At 49.4% G+C, this 19,509-nt stretch overlaps 6 protein-coding genes across 8 annotated transcripts; 3 read left to right on the plus strand and 3 right to left on the minus strand.

The window, feature by feature from the left end:
* Positions 1–1,211: 1,211 nt before the first annotated feature.
* LOC127763164 (probable phospholipase A2 homolog 1) lies at positions 1,212–2,639 on the minus strand. Of its 2 annotated transcripts, XM_052287789.1 has the most exons (4): positions 2,431–2,639; positions 2,237–2,356; positions 1,569–1,773; positions 1,212–1,500 (listed from the first exon to the last, which is right to left on the minus strand). In XM_052287789.1, exons 1-3 carry the CDS (start codon positions 2,597–2,599, stop codon positions 1,595–1,597), a joined length of 468 nt encoding a protein of 155 aa, XP_052143749.1. In that variant the 5' UTR covers positions 2,600–2,639; the 3' UTR covers positions 1,212–1,500; positions 1,569–1,594. The 2 variants fall into 2 exon arrangements, with proteins under 2 accessions (XP_052143749.1, XP_052143748.1); XM_052287788.1 differs by having other exon boundaries at positions 1,212–1,773.
* On the plus strand, positions 2,563–5,259 carry LOC127763150 (homoserine kinase). Its single transcript, XM_052287772.1, has 2 exons — positions 2,563–3,838; positions 4,946–5,259. The coding sequence occupies exon 1, from the start codon at positions 2,698–2,700 to the stop codon at positions 3,832–3,834; it is 1,137 nt and encodes a 378-aa protein (XP_052143732.1). The 5' UTR covers positions 2,563–2,697; the 3' UTR covers positions 3,835–3,838; positions 4,946–5,259.
* Positions 5,260–5,360: 101 nt separating this feature from the next.
* Positions 5,361–8,727, plus strand: LOC127763140 (calcium-dependent protein kinase 6). The gene is made up of 3 exons (XM_052287761.1): positions 5,361–6,903; positions 6,990–7,214; positions 7,295–8,727. Exons 1-3 carry the CDS (start codon positions 5,638–5,640, stop codon positions 7,439–7,441), a joined length of 1,638 nt encoding a protein of 545 aa, XP_052143721.1. The 5' UTR covers positions 5,361–5,637; the 3' UTR covers positions 7,442–8,727.
* Positions 8,728–9,794: 1,067 nt separating this feature from the next.
* Positions 9,795–12,381, plus strand: LOC127763138 (monosaccharide-sensing protein 2-like). The gene has a single exon (XM_052287759.1). The coding sequence runs from the start codon at positions 9,889–9,891 to the stop codon at positions 11,845–11,847; it is 1,959 nt and encodes a 652-aa protein (XP_052143719.1). The 5' UTR covers positions 9,795–9,888; the 3' UTR covers positions 11,848–12,381.
* Positions 12,382–13,874: 1,493 nt separating this feature from the next.
* Positions 13,875–15,268, minus strand: LOC127763163 (RING-H2 finger protein ATL80-like). The gene has a single exon (XM_052287787.1). It carries the CDS (start codon positions 14,811–14,813, stop codon positions 14,262–14,264), a length of 552 nt encoding a protein of 183 aa, XP_052143747.1. The 5' UTR covers positions 14,814–15,268; the 3' UTR covers positions 13,875–14,261.
* A 627-nt stretch (positions 15,269–15,895) lies between these two features.
* On the minus strand, positions 15,896–18,766 carry LOC127763161 (outer envelope pore protein 21, chloroplastic). 2 transcript variants are annotated; one of them, XM_052287785.1, is made up of 5 exons: positions 18,569–18,766; positions 18,208–18,465; positions 18,022–18,120; positions 17,076–17,179; positions 15,896–16,055 (listed from the first exon to the last, which is right to left on the minus strand). In XM_052287785.1, the coding sequence occupies exons 1-4, from the start codon at positions 18,683–18,685 to the stop codon at positions 17,096–17,098; spliced, it is 558 nt and encodes a 185-aa protein (XP_052143745.1). In that variant the 5' UTR covers positions 18,686–18,766; the 3' UTR covers positions 15,896–16,055; positions 17,076–17,095. The 2 variants fall into 2 exon arrangements, with proteins under 2 accessions (XP_052143745.1, XP_052143743.1); XM_052287783.1 differs by lacking the exon at positions 15,896–16,055 and having other exon boundaries at positions 16,839–17,179; positions 18,569–18,765.
* Positions 18,767–19,509: the final 743 nt, after the last annotated feature.

Raw genomic sequence — 19,509 nt, forward strand, 5'->3', positions numbered from 1 at the left:
TCGGGGACGGCGGCGGCGCTGAGGTTGGCCGGCGGGGCGGAACGGTGGAGGCGGCTGCACGGTTGGACGGAGGCACCGCGGCTCGGGGCTGGCGGCGACGCTGAGGTTGGCTGGCGGCGCGGTTGGAGGGAGGGCGCGGCGCGGGTAGTGGGGGAGGCCGCGCCGCGCGGATCGGCGGCGGAGGCGTGGATCGGGGACGGCGGCGCGGATCCGTGGTGGCGGCGGCGTGGATCGGGAAGGCGGCAGCGTCCAGCGAGAGGATCCCGTGCGGGATCGGGAAGAGATGGGGATCCAGTGCGGGCAGATAGAGAGAGAGAAAAGTGGCTTCTACGGTGGGACCCATTCAAACTAGCTCCAATAAGCACCTCTTGGAGGGGCTAGTTTTTTTGGTGGGTTAGATGCAACTAGCCCCAATCTAACCCCTCATGTTTGGATCCTTTAGGGCTATTTGAGCCCTAACTAGCTCAAACTAACTCTAACCCTTGGATCCAAACAGGGCCATTGGCCTTGTTCGGAAGACTTGTTTGCCACAACACAGCCAACCAACAGTTGTAACTAGCCACTCTACAACCTATAGGTGTTGAATCTAGCAAGTGTTGAGAGCAGTAGTTTGTGTGCAGCTGAATGGATTGGCTGTACAACACAGCTAGACAGCTGTAAAAATTGGGCTATCAAGCATGCTCGTTATTTGGTCACATCGGTCTGGTTAGCGCGGCTGCATTATTTGGCCACACCACCTTCGCTCGCATGGCAAGATATTTTGCCACCTAGAACGGGGCAATCAAAAGGTTTGGATTCTGGAAATAAGTTTTGGAAGATCTATTTTTAAAATAAAAAAAATACAAAAGTTCAAAAAAAATTCCATACCATCACCTGTTCATTCTTATGAACATTCATCTTTGATTAGGAAGCATCCTACTAATAATATGAACAGACAACATCCTACTAATAATACTCATCAATGGTCTGCAGTAAACTTCACCTTCAGTATAATTATTTGTTCACTGGCCCCAGATATAGAAAAAGACATTAGTATGTACTACTAGCTGTAGGAAGAGTGTTCAATAACTCTCAGATACTACAAATTAACGGTAATACTATCATTTCTTATGTGTAATGTCTTTTGTTTTCCAACACACTTTCCAGTTGTGTGTGCCCACTGCCTACTGTTTCATCCTCAAGCACCAAATCAATCAATCAACAGACGCCACTGATTACACAAGCACCAGAGTTTGTCCATAACATGCTCAGAGACTCAGGAGTGTTACATTATTATGTTAAAGAGATCCAGACCCCTACTGATCCAACGGATCAAAGCAAAGTAAATGGATAATGTTACAGCATAAAGGAAAGGAAAACCCTTTTTACCCATACCCAGTGAGCCGGAACATTTGGTTCAGTTTACATGCCAAATCTCTTGTACAAAAAAAATACTATATGCTGCAAATTGTGCAGCAAGGGGAAAAGAAATCTTTTTAGGCTGCCCAAATCAATACATTCCTGTAAAAAAAAAAATCAAACTTTGGTGCAATCAAATACGGTTAACCATCATCTAAGAAATGGAGTACCTCCGTAAGGAGAAGCCAAATTAAAGCTACAGTTCCAACTTCTGGGTGCCCAACTGACTGAGCATGATGGCCATGTCCATCCCTGAGGTCATTGTTGCCATAGCCATCTCGTACGGGCATTTCCTAGAGAAGCCAATCTTGCCAGCCTTTTTTACCTTCCTCATGCAGTTTTTGAATTTCTCATGGCATTTCACACTCATCAGACCTGCAACCAAGAAAAAGAAGAACTAACATGAGTTGGTTCAGTAAGAGATGAGATGACCAGGAAAATTTCATAAAGTAACAACTGCAGTGCTTGTCTCTCACCCCTGGATAGTATGTTTCATGCATAGCCCAGTGAAAAATGATCAGGCAATCCAAGCAAGCATTATAATGGTTGTGAATAAGAGGGTGAAGATGATTGTTTTCGCGTAAGTGGGGTATCTCTGCTAGTGTTTCTTTTTAAAGAAAAAAAACTCCTACATAGTATCTCTGCTAGTAGATAAAGTTTGATTGTCCAGTGATTTGAATTCATGTGAGTTGATGTGCAGCAATCTGAAATTGTTTCGTGTGCAATCATTCAAGTCTAAGACAGTGAATTGAGTTAGAGTAAATGTGTAGTATGCTTATTATTGTAGGAGTGAAGTAATTGGTAGAGAGATCCAGAGAGGAAGAAAGAAACTCCTAACCGTTCTTGCCGACGCAGTGGTCGTGGTCGCGGCAGCAGGCGTCGAGGTCATCGCAGGGCTCCTCTCCATCGCAGCCGCTCCAGCCAACGCCGCAGTACTTGCCATACCGGATCCCTACGGCTGCAGAGACAAAGAGTTGGAGGATTAGATGGTGGGGGACGCCAATCAGTTGGAGGTAAGCGCTCACGACGCACAGTCGCAGTTGAGGGCGGCGCACGAGCGGCTGCACGGCGGCGGAGGCGGAGAGGTGGCCGAGGATAGGACGCCGGCGGCGAGGAAGACGAGGGCGAGAAGCGGCGATCTCGGCGGCATCGTCGTCAAGATTGGATGGGATGGTGAATTTGCGATTGGTTGGTGGGCCATACCTGTCAGTCTCAGTTACCTAAACCCACTCCACCACACGGGTCGACTCGACTCCCACTCGTCAACCACCCAAACCCCCCACCACTACCGAGTACCAAATGGCGGCGGCGGCGGCGGCGGCGGCGGCGCCCTCTCCGGCTCCCTGCTTCCCTTCCACCCGCCACACGCTGCCTGGGCTCGTATCTGTCCGCGTCTCTCGGAGAGTCAAAGTCGCCGTCGCCGTCGCCGACCCCGCTCCGGCCTTCAACTCCGTCACGGCCTTCGCGCCCGCCACCGTCGCCAACCTCGGCCCGGGATTCGACTTCCTCGGCTGCGCCGTCGCCGACGCCTCCCTCTCCCTCGGCGACACCGTCACCGCTACCCTCGACCCCTCCCTGCCCCCCGGCACCGTCGCCATCGCATCCGTCACCTCCCCCTCCCGCCCCACCCTCGCCGACCGCCTCTCCCGCGACCCCCTCCGCAACTGCGCCGGAGTCGCCGCCATCGCTGCCCTTCGCGCCCTCGATGTCAAGTCCCACGCCGTCTCCATCCACCTCACCAAGGGCCTCCCCCTCGGCTCCGGCCTCGGCTCCTCCGCCGCCTCCGCCGCCGCCGCTGCCAAGGCCGTTGACGCCCTCTTCGGCTCCCTCCTACACCAAGATGACCTCGTCCTCGCGGGCCTCGAGTCCGAGAAAGCCGTCAGTGGCTTCCACGCCGACAACATCGCCCCGGCCATCCTCGGCGGCTTCGTCCTCGTCCGCAGCTACGACCCCTTCCACCTCATCCCGCTCTCCTCCCCACCTGCCCTCCGCCTCCACTTCGTCCTCGTCACGCCCGACTTCGAGGCGCCCACCAGCAAGATGCGTGCCGCGCTGCCCAAACAGGTGGCCGTCCACCAGCACGTCCGCAACTCCAGCCAAGCGGCCGCGCTTGTCGCCGCTGTGCTGCAAGGGGACGCCACCCTCATCGGCTCCGCAATGTCCTCCGACGGCATCGTGGAGCCAACCAGGGCGCCGCTGATTCCTGGCATGGCTGCGGTCAAGGCCGCGGCGTTGGAAGCTGGGGCATTGGGCTGCACCATCAGTGGAGCAGGGCCAACTGCTGTGGCTGTCATTGACGGGGAGGAGAAGGGCGAGGAGGTTGGCCGGAGGATGGTGGAGGCATTCGCCAATGCCGGCAATCTCAAAGCAACAGCTACTGTTGCTCAGCTCGATAGAGTTGGTGCCAGGGTTATCTCTACCTCCACTTTGGAGTAGGAAGGTACTTTTTTTTTTATGTGTTCCTTACGGTGCCTCAGATATTCTCCTAGTATTGATCACAACATGTATGCATTTCCTCAAATCGCTTCAATCCCAAGCACAAATTTCACTAATTTCTACTGGGTCACTAATATTCTTGGACAATGGAAAATGCTGGGAGAGTGAGGGGTTTTGGACATCGATTTACTGTTAATATCACATCCAATTTCTCCGCTGATACATTGGCATAAATAAGTTGGCTTTTTTTAAGGCAACTGCTATAGGTAGTACAGTATGTTTTTGGACAGCAGTTTCAGAGTAACATTTGTAGCTCAGGATGATTTCTAGTAATTGTGTTACTCTGAATGAAAAGATTCAAACTTTAATAGGCCTAAATATCTGGACTTTTCAGTATCTTAGAAGGCATTTCGATACATACATGTTAGCCATGTTTGAGGTTATGTTGAGTTGTTGCAAGATCTGTTTAGTCCACAGGCAACATTTTTTCGGTTTTTGGATGGCATGAATCATAAGGAGAAGTAGGCATCATAAATTAATTACTCCCTCCGTTTAACAATGTAAGTTATTCTAGCATTTTCCACATTCATATTGATGTAAATGAATCTAGACATATATATCTATCTAGATTCATTAACAATAATATGAATGTGGGAAATGCATGGCTAATTAATTTTGCACCGAGACTTTGGCGGTTATGCTCTCGATATTTGATATATGACCTTTTGCTATCGATCTCTGTTTTCCAAAATGTGCTGGCAATAACTGCTGCTTTCCTTTGTTCATGTTAATGAAAAACTCATTCCAATCACAAAAAGAGATGTGCTTTCTTACTTGTGAAAAACTCCTTCCAGGCGCAGATTTGCTGTGGGTGAAACCTCTTACTACGTGTGTGGTATTAGTTGAAACTTTCCCTTTGTAAATTTCTTTGCTTAGATCCAGGTGTTGGTAGTAACTGGGGATAGAAAAGGTTTATCTGTATTGTCTTAAGACGTTGCTTGCATTATGGTGAATATTATAGGCATGCGGACTTTTAAATGGATTTTGTGTTAATGAGATTAAAAAAAACAGAGAGGGCAGTCATGCTTATGCCATGTATTATGTGTTGCAGATCTGGGAGGACTGCTCCGGTAGGTCAAATTTGGAATGGCTCACATGGACACTAGTGGGAGGAGAAGAAGGGGGGATTGGTGTGTTTTGTAATTCCTGGGCTGACCAGAACGATTGTCAGTCAGTTGGGTTGTGAATTGTGTGATGTAGTAGCAAACTGATTCGTGCCGGCAATTGAATTGCAATAAGCTAGTGGTTGCAGCATCACCTGGCGAGGCGTAGCTAGGAGATGCAGAAACAGCATTTTGACATGTGTGGGTGTTGACATGCAACGAATAAAATGAATGAAGCTGAATTGAGGTTTGTATTGTACGAGTACAGTATGTTGTGGAAGGCCTTTGAATTATATTGCATTGCAGTTTGCAGGTAGGTAAAGCTTGTGTAATCAATCATTGATCGCCAGTGAGGGAAGGAAGGGAGGAGGCATGCGCGCACGTCGGTCCAAGGAAGGGTAGCGCGGCGCACACCACTCGCTCGCCAAGGTTGGAAGGAGCGTGCGGCCCTGTTTCCCGGCACCTCTTTCTCCTTAATTCCCTGCCATCTGCATGCGTTCATCTGCAGATCGACTCCGATCGACGCCTCCGCTTGACGGAAGGAAACAGAGGGGAAGAGAGAGGATCGTCGTCGACGATGATGCGGCGGCGGCTGGGCTGAAAGAGAAACAGCATCTCTTGAGGATCGTCGTTTCGTTGCATGGGCAACTACTACTCGTGCGGCGCCTCGTCCACGTCCAGCCCGACCTCACCGTCCTTGGTCGACTACTACTACTGCTATCATCGGTATCCAAGCAGTTGCAGTAGTACAAGCACAGCAACAAGTAGCGGGGGGAGGATGCCGATCCGCAGCCACCAGCAGAGGCTGTCGTCCCCGACGGCGGTGCTGGGGCACGAGACGCCGGCGCTGCGGGAGGTGTACACGGTGGGGCGGAAGCTGGGGCAGGGGCAGTTCGGGACGACGTACCTGTGCACGCAGGTGTCGACGGGGGCGGAGTACGCGTGCAAGTCGATCGCGAAGAGGAAGCTGCTGAGCCCGGAGGACGTGGAGGACGTGCGGCGGGAGATACAGATAATGCACCACCTGGCGGGGCACGGGAGCGTGGTGACCATCCAGGGCGCGTACGAGGACAACCTGTACGTGCACATCGTGATGGAGCTGTGCGAGGGCGGGGAGCTGTTCGACCGCATCGTGGAGCGCGGCTACTTCTCGGAGCGCAAGGCCGCGGAGATCACGCGCGTCATCGTCGGGGTGGTGGAGGCGTGCCACTCCCTGGGCGTCATGCACCGCGACCTCAAGCCCGAGAACTTCCTCCTCAAGGAATCCTCCTCCTCCTCCTCGCTCAAGGCCATCGACTTCGGCCTCTCCGTCTTCTTCAAGCCCGGGCAGGTGTTCAGCGACGTGGTGGGGAGCCCCTACTACGTGGCGCCGGAGGTGCTGTGCAAGCACTACGGCCCCGAGGCGGACGTGTGGACGGCGGGCGTCATCGTCTACATCCTCCTCAGCGGGGTGCCCCCCTTCTGGGCGGAGACGCAGCAGGGCATCTTCGACGCCGTCCTCCGGGGATCCCTCGACTTCGACTCCGACCCATGGCCCACCATCTCCGACAGCGCCAAGGACCTCATCCGCCGCATGCTCCGCTCCCCGCCCAGGGAACGCCTCACCGCCCACCAGGTGCTTTGCCACCCCTGGGTCTGCGACGACGGCGTCGCCCCCGACCGCCCCCTCGCCCCCGCCGTCCTCTCCCGCCTCAAGCAGTTCTCCGCCATGAACAGGCTCAAGAAGATGGCGCTGCGTGTCATCGCCCGGAACCTCTCCGAGGAGGAGCTCGCTGGCCTCAAGGAGATGTTCAAGGCCATGGACACCGACGCCAGCGGCGCCATCACCTTCGACGAGCTCAAGGAAGGACTCCGCAGATACGGCTCCAACCTCAGGGAGGCTGAGATCAGGGATCTCATGGACGCCGTAAGACCGTCCTCACTTCTCTCAATCTCTCAATCTTCTTTGCATCTATATCCTCTTCTTGATTAATTTGCGCATATATATTGCAGGCCGACGTTGACAAAAGCGGCACCATCGACTACGACGAGTTCATCGCCGCCACCGTCCACCTCAACAAGCTGGAGCGCGAGGAGCACCTGCTCGCCGCCTTCGCCTACTTCGACCGCGACGGCAGCGGCTACATCACCGTCGACGAGCTCGAGCACGCCTGCAGGGACCACAACATGGCCGACGTTGGCATCGACGACATCATCCGCGAAGTCGACCAAGACAACGTACTTTCCCCTACTTCCATTCAACGGCACTTACCTAGCTACATCCATTATTCATTCATTCAATTCGTCACAATATGCAGGACGGCCGCATCGACTACGGCGAGTTCGTCGCAATGATGAAGAAGGGCGCTATCGATATCATCGGCAACGGAAGGCTCACCATTGGAAGGCCAACTACGGCTACTTCCGACGATCCTTCTCCAACAATCTCTTCTTCCTCTAGATGATGCATCAACGCCAAACAAACAAACAATGCAAATATGGTTCCCAATTACTTCAATTCACAACTCCGACTCACGGATCGCTCGCATGGCATGCTAGCTAGTAGCATATACTCTATACTCTCAAGATTCATCATTCTTTTTATACCATGCATACAGCTGATTATTTCTTGGGATAGAATAAAATTAAGGGCATATACCTCCAGAGATCGATCAATCTATGCATGTATATGGTTTTGTTGCGGATACATGCATGCCAACGGAAGCAATTTGTATATGTGGGTACCTGATCCAAGAGAGTGCATATAAAGCAATTTTTCCTGTGTATATGTCATTTTTTTTAATCATCAATTAAGACTTGTGACAAACTTTGTAATGCAGGACATGGGGGGCAAAACGGGTGAGTATTAGAGTATTGCTGCTGAAAGATGAGTCTAAGGCTATGCAACATTAATTTTGAATGGTTACGGTTAACAACAAATTTTGGCACCATGAGAAATTTATAACAAATTTGGGCTAGATATGGAACAAACCGAAGCTTTCCTGAGGAGGCCGGTCTGACCGCCGTTGTGTGACCGGCTTATGGAGGGTGAACTATAGTCTGACCACAGATACGTGGCAAGTCAGACCGACAGTCCCGAATCCAAGTTCAATTAAGATTATCATGTTTCCTTGCTTGGGCCCAAGGTTTCTTGAACGTGGAGATGGTGTTGAGAAGGCAAGACTAGCCCCTTTATACGAGCTATGTCCGATTCAATTCTAACCCCCAACCATAATCCCTACAATCTATCGAATTGTTCTTTTACCTTTACTTTTTAGCCATGTTTTTTACTTTACCTTAGTTTCGTCTATATTTGTTGATTTGCGTCTAAATCGTCCGCCTTCGCTGCGACAGTGTAATACCTATTGTAGGTTTGTCCCGTAAACCTTCCGATTCGTCCGCGAGATGACTGTTATCTTCAAATCAATCTAAATCAACTCCACTAGCCAATTAATCTCTTAAATCCATGTTGGTTTAGAGTTTTTAGATTGGGGTGGTTGGCAACTTTGTTAACACCGTAAATCTTTAGGTGAGTCCCTGTTGATTGGAAAAGGCGCCAACAGTTACATAAATAATGCTCCCATTTTTAGGAAAACCCTAAATAATACTTCTTTTTTAGAGACACCCTAAATAATAGTCCCTTCAAACACAAAAGAATGTTGTTTTAGAATCAGTGCAATCAACAGAAGTTTATTTTTTACTGCAAATTTTTAATTAGCATATAAGCTTTCATAATATTATACCTACGCAACTAAATATTTTTTATTTAGAATATAATAAAAGAATTAAGTGATCAAGGTTATGTCTTATTGACTTTCAAAAGGTCTAAAAAGATATTTTTTAGGCTGGAGGGAGTATTCGATATCATGTTTTCCAATCTTACTCTTATTGGTCTTACGTATAGGACTGGTTCCTCACAAAAATAAAATTCGATCACTGGCTACTGAACTAGTACATACTTATATTTTGGGATGCTAAAGAGCCGTCTCGTGAAATTTAATTAACACGATAATACACTGAATTAATGATTTAAAACTGTACTATTTATATAGTATGTGCCATGTGTTAAGTGTTAATAACTAGCTAGTTCAGCTTTATCAGTCCCGTTGCTTAAATATGAATTGTTCCCTAGAACCTTTTTTAGGATATATAATTGTTTCCAAGATATTGAGGACGTGGCAATTACACATCGGTGAATAATAGTTTAACAAAAAAATATTATAGAAAATATTCTAAATTTTCTGACCAAGTCGTGCTTGCTGATCATGCATGATTATAACGTGCAATGAAAGGTTATGTTTTGGTAAAATTTCTGGAGTTAGAAAGGAAGGAACAAATGACTGATCATGGTGTCTAAAAGACATGTATTTAGATTAATGGATAATAGTTCAATGAGAAGAAAATTAAGGAGGGATGACTATTAATTATTGATCGAAAAAAAAATCACGGAACAACAACGTTGATATGCGAATAAAAGTTCAAACTCAACTCAACTCGTTAATTGCTCAAGTCGAGTTATGCAAGGAGGAGCTGGATAGGCGTCGGCATGCCATGGGTGGGCTGGCGTAGTAGGTAAGCACTAATAGTAACCACTTAGTCATGGACAGGCACGTCTTAACTTGAGCTCGGTAGCTAGCTAGCTAGCGCCGAGTCATTTCCGTGTGGCAAGGCTTAATCCAATTCCAATCTGCACATGCATCTGCATCGATCTGCATGCACATGTACTATATATATACGAACAACGTGATAGATCGATCGATCGATCAAGAAATCAATTCGATTTCGCCGCTGGCTGGCTGGTTAACTATTGCATATTAATTTGCATGCGTCGATCATCGTGCCTACCCGATCGAGTTGAATTGAGTTGAAGCGGCTAGCTAGGTAGAGGAGAGGACGATCAGAATTAAGGAAGATGAGAGGCGCGGTAGTGGCGGCGGCGGCGGCGGCGGTCGGCAACATGCTTCAGGGATGGGACAACGCCACCATCGCCGGCGCTCTCCTCTACATGAGGAGGGACTTGCCGGCGCTCCAAGCCCACCCCGCACTCCAGGGTCTGGTCGTCGCCACCTCCCTCATCGGCGCCACCATCGTCACCACCTTCTCCGGCCCGCTCTCCGACTCCCGAGGCCGACGCCCCATGCTCATCGCCTCCGCGCTGCTCTACTCCCTCGCCGGCCTCCTCATGCTATGGTCTCCCAACGTCCCCATCCTCCTACTCGCGCGCCTTGTCGACGGCTTCGCCATCGGCCTCGCCGTCACGCTCGTCCCCGTCTACATCTCCGAGACGGCGCCGCCCGACACCCGCGGCCTGCTCAACACGCTGCCGCAGCTCACCGGCTCCACCGGCATGTTCCTCTCCTACTGCATGGTCTTCCTCATCACGCTCGCGCCCATCCCCAACTGGCGCCTCATGCTCGGTGTCCTCCTCCTGCCTGCTCTCCTCTACCTCCTCCTCACCATCTTCTTCCTGCCGGAGTCGCCGCGCTGGCTCGTCAGCAAGGGAAGGATGAAGGAGGCCAGGACCGTGCTCCAGATGCTCAGGGGACGCCAGGACGTGTCCGCCGAGATGGCGCTCCTCGTCGAGGGGCTCACCACCGGACGCGACACGGCCATCGAGGAGTACGTCGTCGGCCCAACGGACGAGGCCAAGGTCACGCTTTACGGCGGGATGTCCTCGGGGTTGGCGCCAGGCAGCATGTTCGGCAGCGCCGTCACGCTGGCATCGCGACAGGGCAGCATGCTCGACCACCTCAAGGACCCCGTCGTCGCCCTCCTCGACAGCCTCCACGACATGAACCCCCCCGCCGGTGGCACTACTGACGTCCCCAACCTCGGCAGCATGATCGGCGTCCACGACAGGCCGCCCATCGACTGGGACGAGGAGAACTCCGGGGACGACGACGGTGACATCGCCGCGCCGCTGCTAACCATGGAGGGCGAGGCCGCGACGAGCACGGTGGGCATCGGCGGCGGGTGGCAGCTGGCGTGGAAGTGGACGGAGGGCGTCGCGGCGGACGGGACGAGGCAGAGCACGGTGAAGAGGATGTACCTGCACGAGGAGCAGGCGGAGGGGGTGCACGCGGCGGCGCTGGTGAGCCAGTCGGCGTTGTGCACCAAGCAGGAGGCGGAGGCGGAGGTGGAGGGTGGGTGGCGGGAGGTGCTGGAGCCCGGCGGCGTCCGGCACGCGCTGGTGTGCGGCGTGGCGATCCAGATCCTGCAGCAGTTCTCGGGCATCAGCGGCGTGCTCTTGTACACGCCGCAGATACTGGAGCAGGCCGGCGTGGGCGTGCTGCTCTCCAGGCTGGGCCTGCGCGACGACTCCGCCTCCATCCTCATCAGCGGCGTCACCACGCTGCTGATGCTGCCCAGCATCGGCGTGGCCATGCGGCTCATGGACGTGTCCGGGCGGCGGAGCCTGCTCCTGTGGACGATCCCGCTGCTGGTGGCGTCGCTGGCGGTGCTGGTGGCGGCGAGCGTGGCGCCGATGGCGGCGGCGGCGCACGCGGCGGTGTGCACGGGGAGCGTGGTGGTGTACCTGTGCTGCTTCGTCATGGGGTTCGGCCCCATCCCCAACATCCTGTGCGCCGAGATATTCCCCACGCGCGTGCGTGGCCTCTGCATCGCCATCTGCTCGCTCGCCTTCTGGCTCGCCGACATCGCCGTCACCTACACCCTCCCCGTCATGCTCGCCTCCCTCGGCCTCGCCGGCCTCTTCGCCATCTACGCCGCCGTCTGCTGCGTCGCGCTCGTCTTCGTTGCGCTGCGGGTGCCCGAGACCAAGGGCCTCCCGCTCGAGGTCATTATCGACTTCTTCAACGTCGGAGCCAAAGGGACCCTACCAAACCTCCACGACGATGACGACCACTATTAATTAACACACCATTTATCCATTAATAACATTTGTCATTTCTTTTTGTTTTGCACATTTTTCTTTCTTTCTTTCTTTCTTAAAGATAAACAAAATTGTTGTTACTACTATATATGCCCACTATAATTCCTTTTTTGTCACTATAATTCTTGTACCATTAATTCATTCATTCAGGGCCCCTTTGAATCGTAGGAATGAAAAAACAGAGGAATAGGAAAAACACAGGATTCTGACAGGAATACAATTGTAAAACAGAGGATTGCAAAACACAGGAAAAACACAGGAATGGCCGTTTGATTGGACCACAGGAAAAACGCAGGAATCAGATGAGAGAGATAGACTCAGAGGAAATGTTCCAAGAGGTTAGACCTCTTGCTAACTTTTCTCCAAAATGTGCATAGGATTACCCATTCCATAGGAATTTTAAAGGATTGGATAGGATTCAATCCTTTGTTTCAAAGGCCTTCATAGGATTTTTTTTCATAGGATTGAAATCCTCCAAAATTCCTACATTTTTCCTACAAATCAAAGGGGCTCTCAATATGTGTCTCTCAATTTTGCCTCAACCGATTGTGGCTTGTGCAGCAGCATTGGAAGGATGATTGTGATGTAACCCACATTGTCCAAGAAAATAGATACATGTAACTAACAAGTGGTTTTAAATTTCCTTGGCATTGATACAAGATATGTACAATTTCACACTAAATTTTAAGATGATTGGGAGAGTGATTGATCTATGGTTAAAAATTATATTCCTTCTCATGAAGTAATATCACCTTAGTTTTACCTTGGACGATTAATCTATATTATTTTCCTTCTCACATTGAACCACACCATTTTAATTTTGCTTTTGAAAGATTAATGCTACATAACATTTAAATTATTATAAACCACATCATATTAATTGTTTGTAACTTTTTTCAGTATATAGTCAATCATATGAGAAATTATATAAAGTACATACAAAATTATATTGTCCAATTATCTTACATATTATTTATGTTATTATCATACGAAATTTTCATAGTAATACACAAGGTTTCATCTAGGTATTCAGAATCTTTAGCCGGAAAAGGTATCTGAGACTACAATTATGAACAGAGGGCCGATCAGTGGAGAATATATGTATTGATATGATAAGAGTTTATTGTGTTGTTTCAATTCAAAAAAGTAAATACTATAATATCGCGGATTCTCGGGCTGCTTTAAGTTGTGTTCCATTCTTTTGGTCTCTTTTGTCCTCGATCGATCGTTTCGTTGGGACCGGTTTGATAGAGAAAGGACGTAGAGAGTCCAGTCCAGTAATGGAGCTGGCATTTGCAACGGCTGAAACTAAACCGGTGATTATATATTCTAATTCTATGCTGCTGGGCTGCTAGCTAGCAAGAGGTCAAACGTATCATCTACTACTACTCTACTTTATTCAATTCCTCCAACAATGGCTTAGGTTTAGATGTAGTAAAGGCCAATGAATGGAGTGCTCTTTTAGGTTTAGGGGAGGTGCATCATATCAATCGCGATGGAAAAGCATCGGCCAGGAGATAAAGAGAGGAACACCGGCCGGAGACCAAATTAACCCCGCCCTCTACTAGCTACCTGATCGCCTCCTGCAGGCCTTGCCACTATCTACACTACACATGAAATTTAATTTATGCATATATATGGCACTCCAAATTAAGTAAGACATATACTACTCCCTCCGTTTCACAATGTAAATCATTCTAGCATTTCTCACATTATTAATGAATCTAGACATATATATCTATCTAGATTTATTAACATCAATACGAATGTGGAAAATACTAGAATGACTTACATTATGAAACGGAGGAAGTAGTATATTATTTCAGTGGACTAAAACATTACGACAAAATTAAGAAGTAAGCAGTGTTCTTGTCACACCTTCTTCGAACACGCAAGAAGTTCATTATTTGCCACCATGCATATAATATATATACACGATATGAAATAATCATACATAGTGTAGATCTTGCACTAAAAACTGGGAAATTGGGGGGGGGGGGGGGGGGGAGAGAACTTCAACTAAACCAAAGCACCGATAGATAGTAACTGATTATCAGCTAAATCAAGGAGTAATGTTGATTGAAATTAAGGTACTCTATCGATCGAATATATAGATGGGCGTGTAGGAGTATATATAGAATAATGATGGTTGAGGGGTGGCGATCGATCGAGAAGAAAATAAAGAAATGAAGAAGAAGCAATATATGCATGCGCATTGATATAGACATACATATTGAGATGCAATCATCTAATGTGATCGATGATTATAATAGACGCAGGAAATAATTAATAGATAGATGTGCTGCGTATATATACACTGTTGATGGGTGGTAAAAACAGCGATCCGATGAGAAAGATGGATCATGCATATACAACCAAATCGGAGTACGTAGCTAGGGAGGTGTGTTGTGGTGGGCGGTGGCGGTGGCGGTGGAGAAATCGTGCAGCGTGGGCAGGTCGACCTCCCCGCACCTCCGGCAGCGGCCGGGGAGAGGGAGGAATAATGTACTAGTCCCGACGGTGGCGCGGCAGGAGGGGCAGGTGGCGTGGGTCCCCAGCCACGTATCGATGCAGGAGACGTGGAAGGCGTGGCCGCAGTGCGGCAGCAAGCGTAGCTCCTCCCCCGCGGCGAACTCAGCCAGGCAGATGGCGCACTCCGCCTGCTGCTGCTGCTTGAGTGCGAAGGACACGGTGGGGAGCGCGTCGATGGCTTTCTTCTTCAGGCCTTTGGGTGCAGGGGATGTAGCAGCCGGTGTAGTAGTGGTGGTGGTGGTGGTGGTAGCGGCGCCTCGGCGGCGGCAGGCACAGCGGGCCACGAGGGCCAGGCCGGCGACGCAGATGAGGGCGCAGAGGAGGGAGGCCAGGATGACCACCATGTCCGAGTCGATGGAGATGGCCGCCGCCGGTGTTACCGGGGACTCGGCGGAGTGGACGAGAACTCGCATTCTTTTCTGCTCGACTTGGATGGAGCCGCCTCGGCCTCGGACTGACAAATCGATCAATCTATCGGAGTGAATGAGTTTGCTCTGCTGCGTAGTAGTACGTGGAGGAGAGTAGTAGGAGTATATATAAGCCAGACAAAGGCAGCGCCTACGTGGACACCGTCACACGTGGCAGCGCGGCCAGCTCACCCGACCTCTCCCCCCTCTCACTTTGAAACTTACTGTAAGCAAAGCAGCAGCAAGGGCAGTGTATGTAGTATGTTCAATGTACACACAGATTATTCACTACAGAAAGAAAGGATTACGGGAGGTAGGGTTATGACTTATGATTTCTGAATTCCTGATTATCACTCCGTTAAGGCTGCGGTCGTTTGTGTGAGATAGGGTGAGGAAGCACCTCGTTTTTCGCACGCACGCTTCTCAAACTATTAAACGGTGCATTTTTTGCAAAATTTTTCTATAGGAAAGTTGCTTTAAAAAATCATTTTAATTTATTTTTAAAATTTAAAATAGTTAATACTCAATTAATCATGCGCTAATGGCTCACCTCGTTTTACGTATCTTCCCAATCTCCTTCTCCTCGAACACACCCTAAGTGATTCTTCCCAGTCGCGTACCAACAAAGACCAAGAGACGACGAGCATGCTATACCGGGACGGGAGGAGGGAGCCGATTGCAACTTGCAAATCAAAGCGCGCACACAAAAAAAAAGGACATGGACGGCCACCTCACCCTGTCCCCCAAAAGCACCCAGCTGCCTACACTACCATTGCAAAGAAAGCATCAAACCTCTCCTCTTCCTCCGACTTCTTCTTTAATTTTGTTGCCTTTCTCAGCTCCCTACCTAGCTTGCCATGTTGCCAATTGTCAACAATTCCAATCCTAATCCCATCCTCACCCTCTTATCATCAACTAAAGGAAGATATTTCTCAGCATGCCAGTCTCCAAAACCAGATGAGATATTTTCTCAACATGCATGCTTACTGCTGCCAACACTGCACTCTGCTCACACCTGAATCTATATATTCTCAGTCCAACTGACAGGGTCCACAACACACACAAGGCATTAACGAGCTACAACAGGTGACCCAAATACAACTGCACAAATGGTTTTCAATTATGAACTCATCCAATTAAAAGTAGTACCACTTACTTGTTTAAGGATGAGAAATCGGCCGTGCATTCCAATGTGCCCAACAGCATGCTATCCGGTCCTCCGGTTCTTCTCACGATGCAACATCCATCCTGTTTCAATCCCGGAATAATCAACACCCAACTCGTACGTACTACTTCTATATAGGACCAGCCACTTCAGTTATCATTGCACCAAAGGAAGAAGCAAAAGGAGGACACTCCTTCCTATCTAAAATCCCAGAAAGCCAAACAACAAGGCTGCACGCCCAAACACATCAACTTTTCTTCCTGCGTACAATCATATCAACCAAAGCATTCCAAACCCCCAATCCTTTTCCACTCATGTTAGACCAAACCAATTACGAATGATCTCTATCTTTGAATATTTCCCAAGAGCTCCTATGCGATGCCAACAAAGCCAATCAAATGCCTAAATGCAAAACCTGTGCATCTCTGGGTAAAACGAAACAACGCATGCCACAGATTAGCACTTCTTTTCGTATGAACTATCAACCAAGTATCACCACGTTAGAATAACAGCACTGCATTGGTCTCTGGAGTAACAGCCACGCCGTGAATGCAAGACAGGACCAGTATAACGGAGCAACCAAGCACTTAAAGCCCCAAGCCAAAAGGTGGGGACAAGCGCAGCTTATCACGGTACTTTATACCAAAAAAGTAGAGAAGGATGACTATTGAGCACAGGACCAAGAAAGTTCAGTTTCAAGCTATTTTGCTGGTTTTCGGCCCATAGGATCCTGGTAGTATCAATCTTGGTCCATACCATCAGCCATGTGGTGCACGATACAGCCTATGGCTGAATGCACACCAACATGATTTGGTGGTATCATCTGTGATGCGGATACCTTAGTGTTGGTTACTGGCTGTGTCTAGTGGCCCCAACCGATTGGTTACTATACACAGAATCAGAATATTCCGTCCCCATGAATAAGAAGAGCTACAATTATTAAGTTTGTAGTTCTACATATGAAAGCAATAGAGTATCTACAGGTTTCTGTAAAACATTGCTTACTGATGAGTGAAGCAGTACAGTTTAAAAGAGTTGATGGATTGATGCAAAAAAAAGGAATACAGGAAAGGGCCTAGTTGATCACCACAGAAGCCCCCTACCTCCATTCATTGCCTTTTGATCACAGATCAAACCTAACATCCCATTTTCCATCCATATAAGCATTAAAAGTCCAATTGTTTTCCCTGAGTTGGAAATAAGGCATCTGCAAACAAATAAATTTTCTTTTAGAAAAACCATTACCAGAAGACAGATAATTTAGGCTAATGTACTGTGTGAGAATGACTGGGAGGCCCAATAAGTATAGGCAAAATTTTGAGGGGATCAGAGCCAAGGAGATAATTGATCATTTGATTTCCATTGACCTTTTTTGTTTGGCATGTCACCAAGAAATGAAAGACACCTGTTTCACCATTGGGTCCATATTTTCAGATTTACAGGAAAAGGTAGAAACCTAGTTATTCTAAGTCAATATTGACTTACAGTATTGACCCTGTGGGAAACCAGGATTAATGCACAATTCAGGGGTGTGGTTCCACATGATCCTTGGAAGGTACTAAACAGTAGTATATGCCATTGGCTGCTGATAGCTTTGGTCCGTATTTCAAGAGAAAGGAGGAAGACAGCACGGTGCTCAGCCAGGCTTGCCAAGGTCTTGACTGCAAGACGTAGATAAGTGGATGTAGATGGGTGAGAGACAAAAGGTCTCGGGAGGTCGGTGGTAAGCAGAAGGTTTTGGTGCAACGTTGCTAGTGATGTTTCCTTTCACTGCGAGTGTTTGGTGAGATTGTAAGTGTCTGTAATCTGTAATGAATGAAGCTCCTTTACAAGACATGGATGCCCTTTTAGTTTTCTGGAACTCGTGGTGGAAGTTGTTTTGATTGAAAGGAAAGAGACATTTGCATAAAGAATAAAGGGAGACAAAATGCTAGATAAGCACAGAAGTTGTGTGGGTAGAGCTAGAACATTGTGGCTGTAACGTTTAGATGGTGATGGTGGGCGTGCATATATATATAAAGAAGAATAAAGAAAGAAAAAGAAAAGTACCTTGTGCAAGAGTTGATATCCAAGTTTGAGCCTGACATCTTGACCCCTTTTGAGATCAAGTATGGTCCATGCTAACTCGACGGCAGCAGTCCGGGTGGTCTGCTCATGAGGGTAGGCAGCATTGGCAAGTTAAGGTAAGTAAGGTAGTATACTGTACAAGTAGAATAGAAGCAAGTAGAGACAGACCGGGTTGAAGTATTTGTCGGCGAGGAGGCGTCCCTTGAGGTTGATCCCGAGCAAGGCGTTGGAGGGGAAGGGGATGATAGCCTTGCTGGCGCGGAGGGTGTAGGAGAAGTTGTCCCATGCTAGTGGTAGTGGTTGGTTGTTGCGGAAGTGGATGGCGAGGCCTAGGCCTAGATTGGCGGAGAGACGGGGATAGAAGTTCCTGAAGAGGAGGGCGAGATAGGTCGGGGCGCCGGTGGCGGCGTGGATCTCGCCGTGAGCCTTTCCTTCCGCCGCCGCCGTAGCACAAGGGAATATGAATGAATTATTAATCGATGGTGAAGAGAATGAATAGGGAGTGAGTAGGCGGGATATAGTATAGTACCTGGAGGAGCGCGTTGGAGGCGATGGGGAGCTTCTCCTTGGCGTGGATGCGGAGGCCCTCCTGTGACTTTGACTGCGGACGTGACCCGCCGCCGCGCAGCCGCAGAGAAGTCTCCATGCCGCAGCTAGGGTTTGGGTTTGGGTTTAGGATGCCGCCGCGAGCCAAGACGACGGACGGCCGGCCAGTGGATGAGGGGGGAAGTGACCGTCGTTACTCACTCGGATCGGATCAGATCAGATCAGACTAGATGGGCCAAAACTAACCATAAATATAGGCCTTTCTCATTTCGATGGGCCTGAATGGTCCGTATCTCAGGCGGGCTGGGCTATACAAATTCACAAGAAGAAAGAGCAGATACCTCAATTTATTTATTTATTAAGATAATGGAATAACATTTCGGTCTTTGCTCAACGAATTACAACTAATTATTATAAAGTCCACACATAAACAAACACATCATACACATCGGTCATGTATAACGCTCCACTCGGCCTGTGATCACACGGCTCCACGTCAGAGCCGAGCCGAGCTGGTAGCCGAATGCGTGGTTCCGCAGGCCAGAAAGCGCGCTTGCAGGGAACGCTTGAAGCGCTGCGCCTGGGCTCAGAAGACGCGAAGCCACGACTCAAAGACTCGCGTTGGAGGAGTCAGATCCCCGCGTGTCGCCTCGTCTGGTCGGTCCCCCCGTGCACCTACCCCAAATCCGCATATCGTTGTGGTCGTTGGCGCCACTCATCGCCATCGTTGTGATCACGTCGCCGCTCACCAGATCCACCACCACCGCTGCTCCCCGCCGCCGCTCGCCAGCAAATCCGCCGTCGTTGTGGCCTGCGTCGCCAGATCCGGCGAGCATGAGGCTGGATCCACTCCGCCCAACTATCTCTCGTCGCCCTTTGCTCGCCTAGGGAAAAGGAGATGGGAGATGAGAAGCTCGTGGCGGC

The sequence above is a fragment of the Oryza glaberrima genome, chromosome 2 (assembly GCF_000147395.1).
Source record: "Oryza glaberrima chromosome 2, OglaRS2, whole genome shotgun sequence".
Taxonomy (NCBI): Eukaryota; Viridiplantae; Streptophyta; class Magnoliopsida; order Poales; family Poaceae; genus Oryza; species Oryza glaberrima.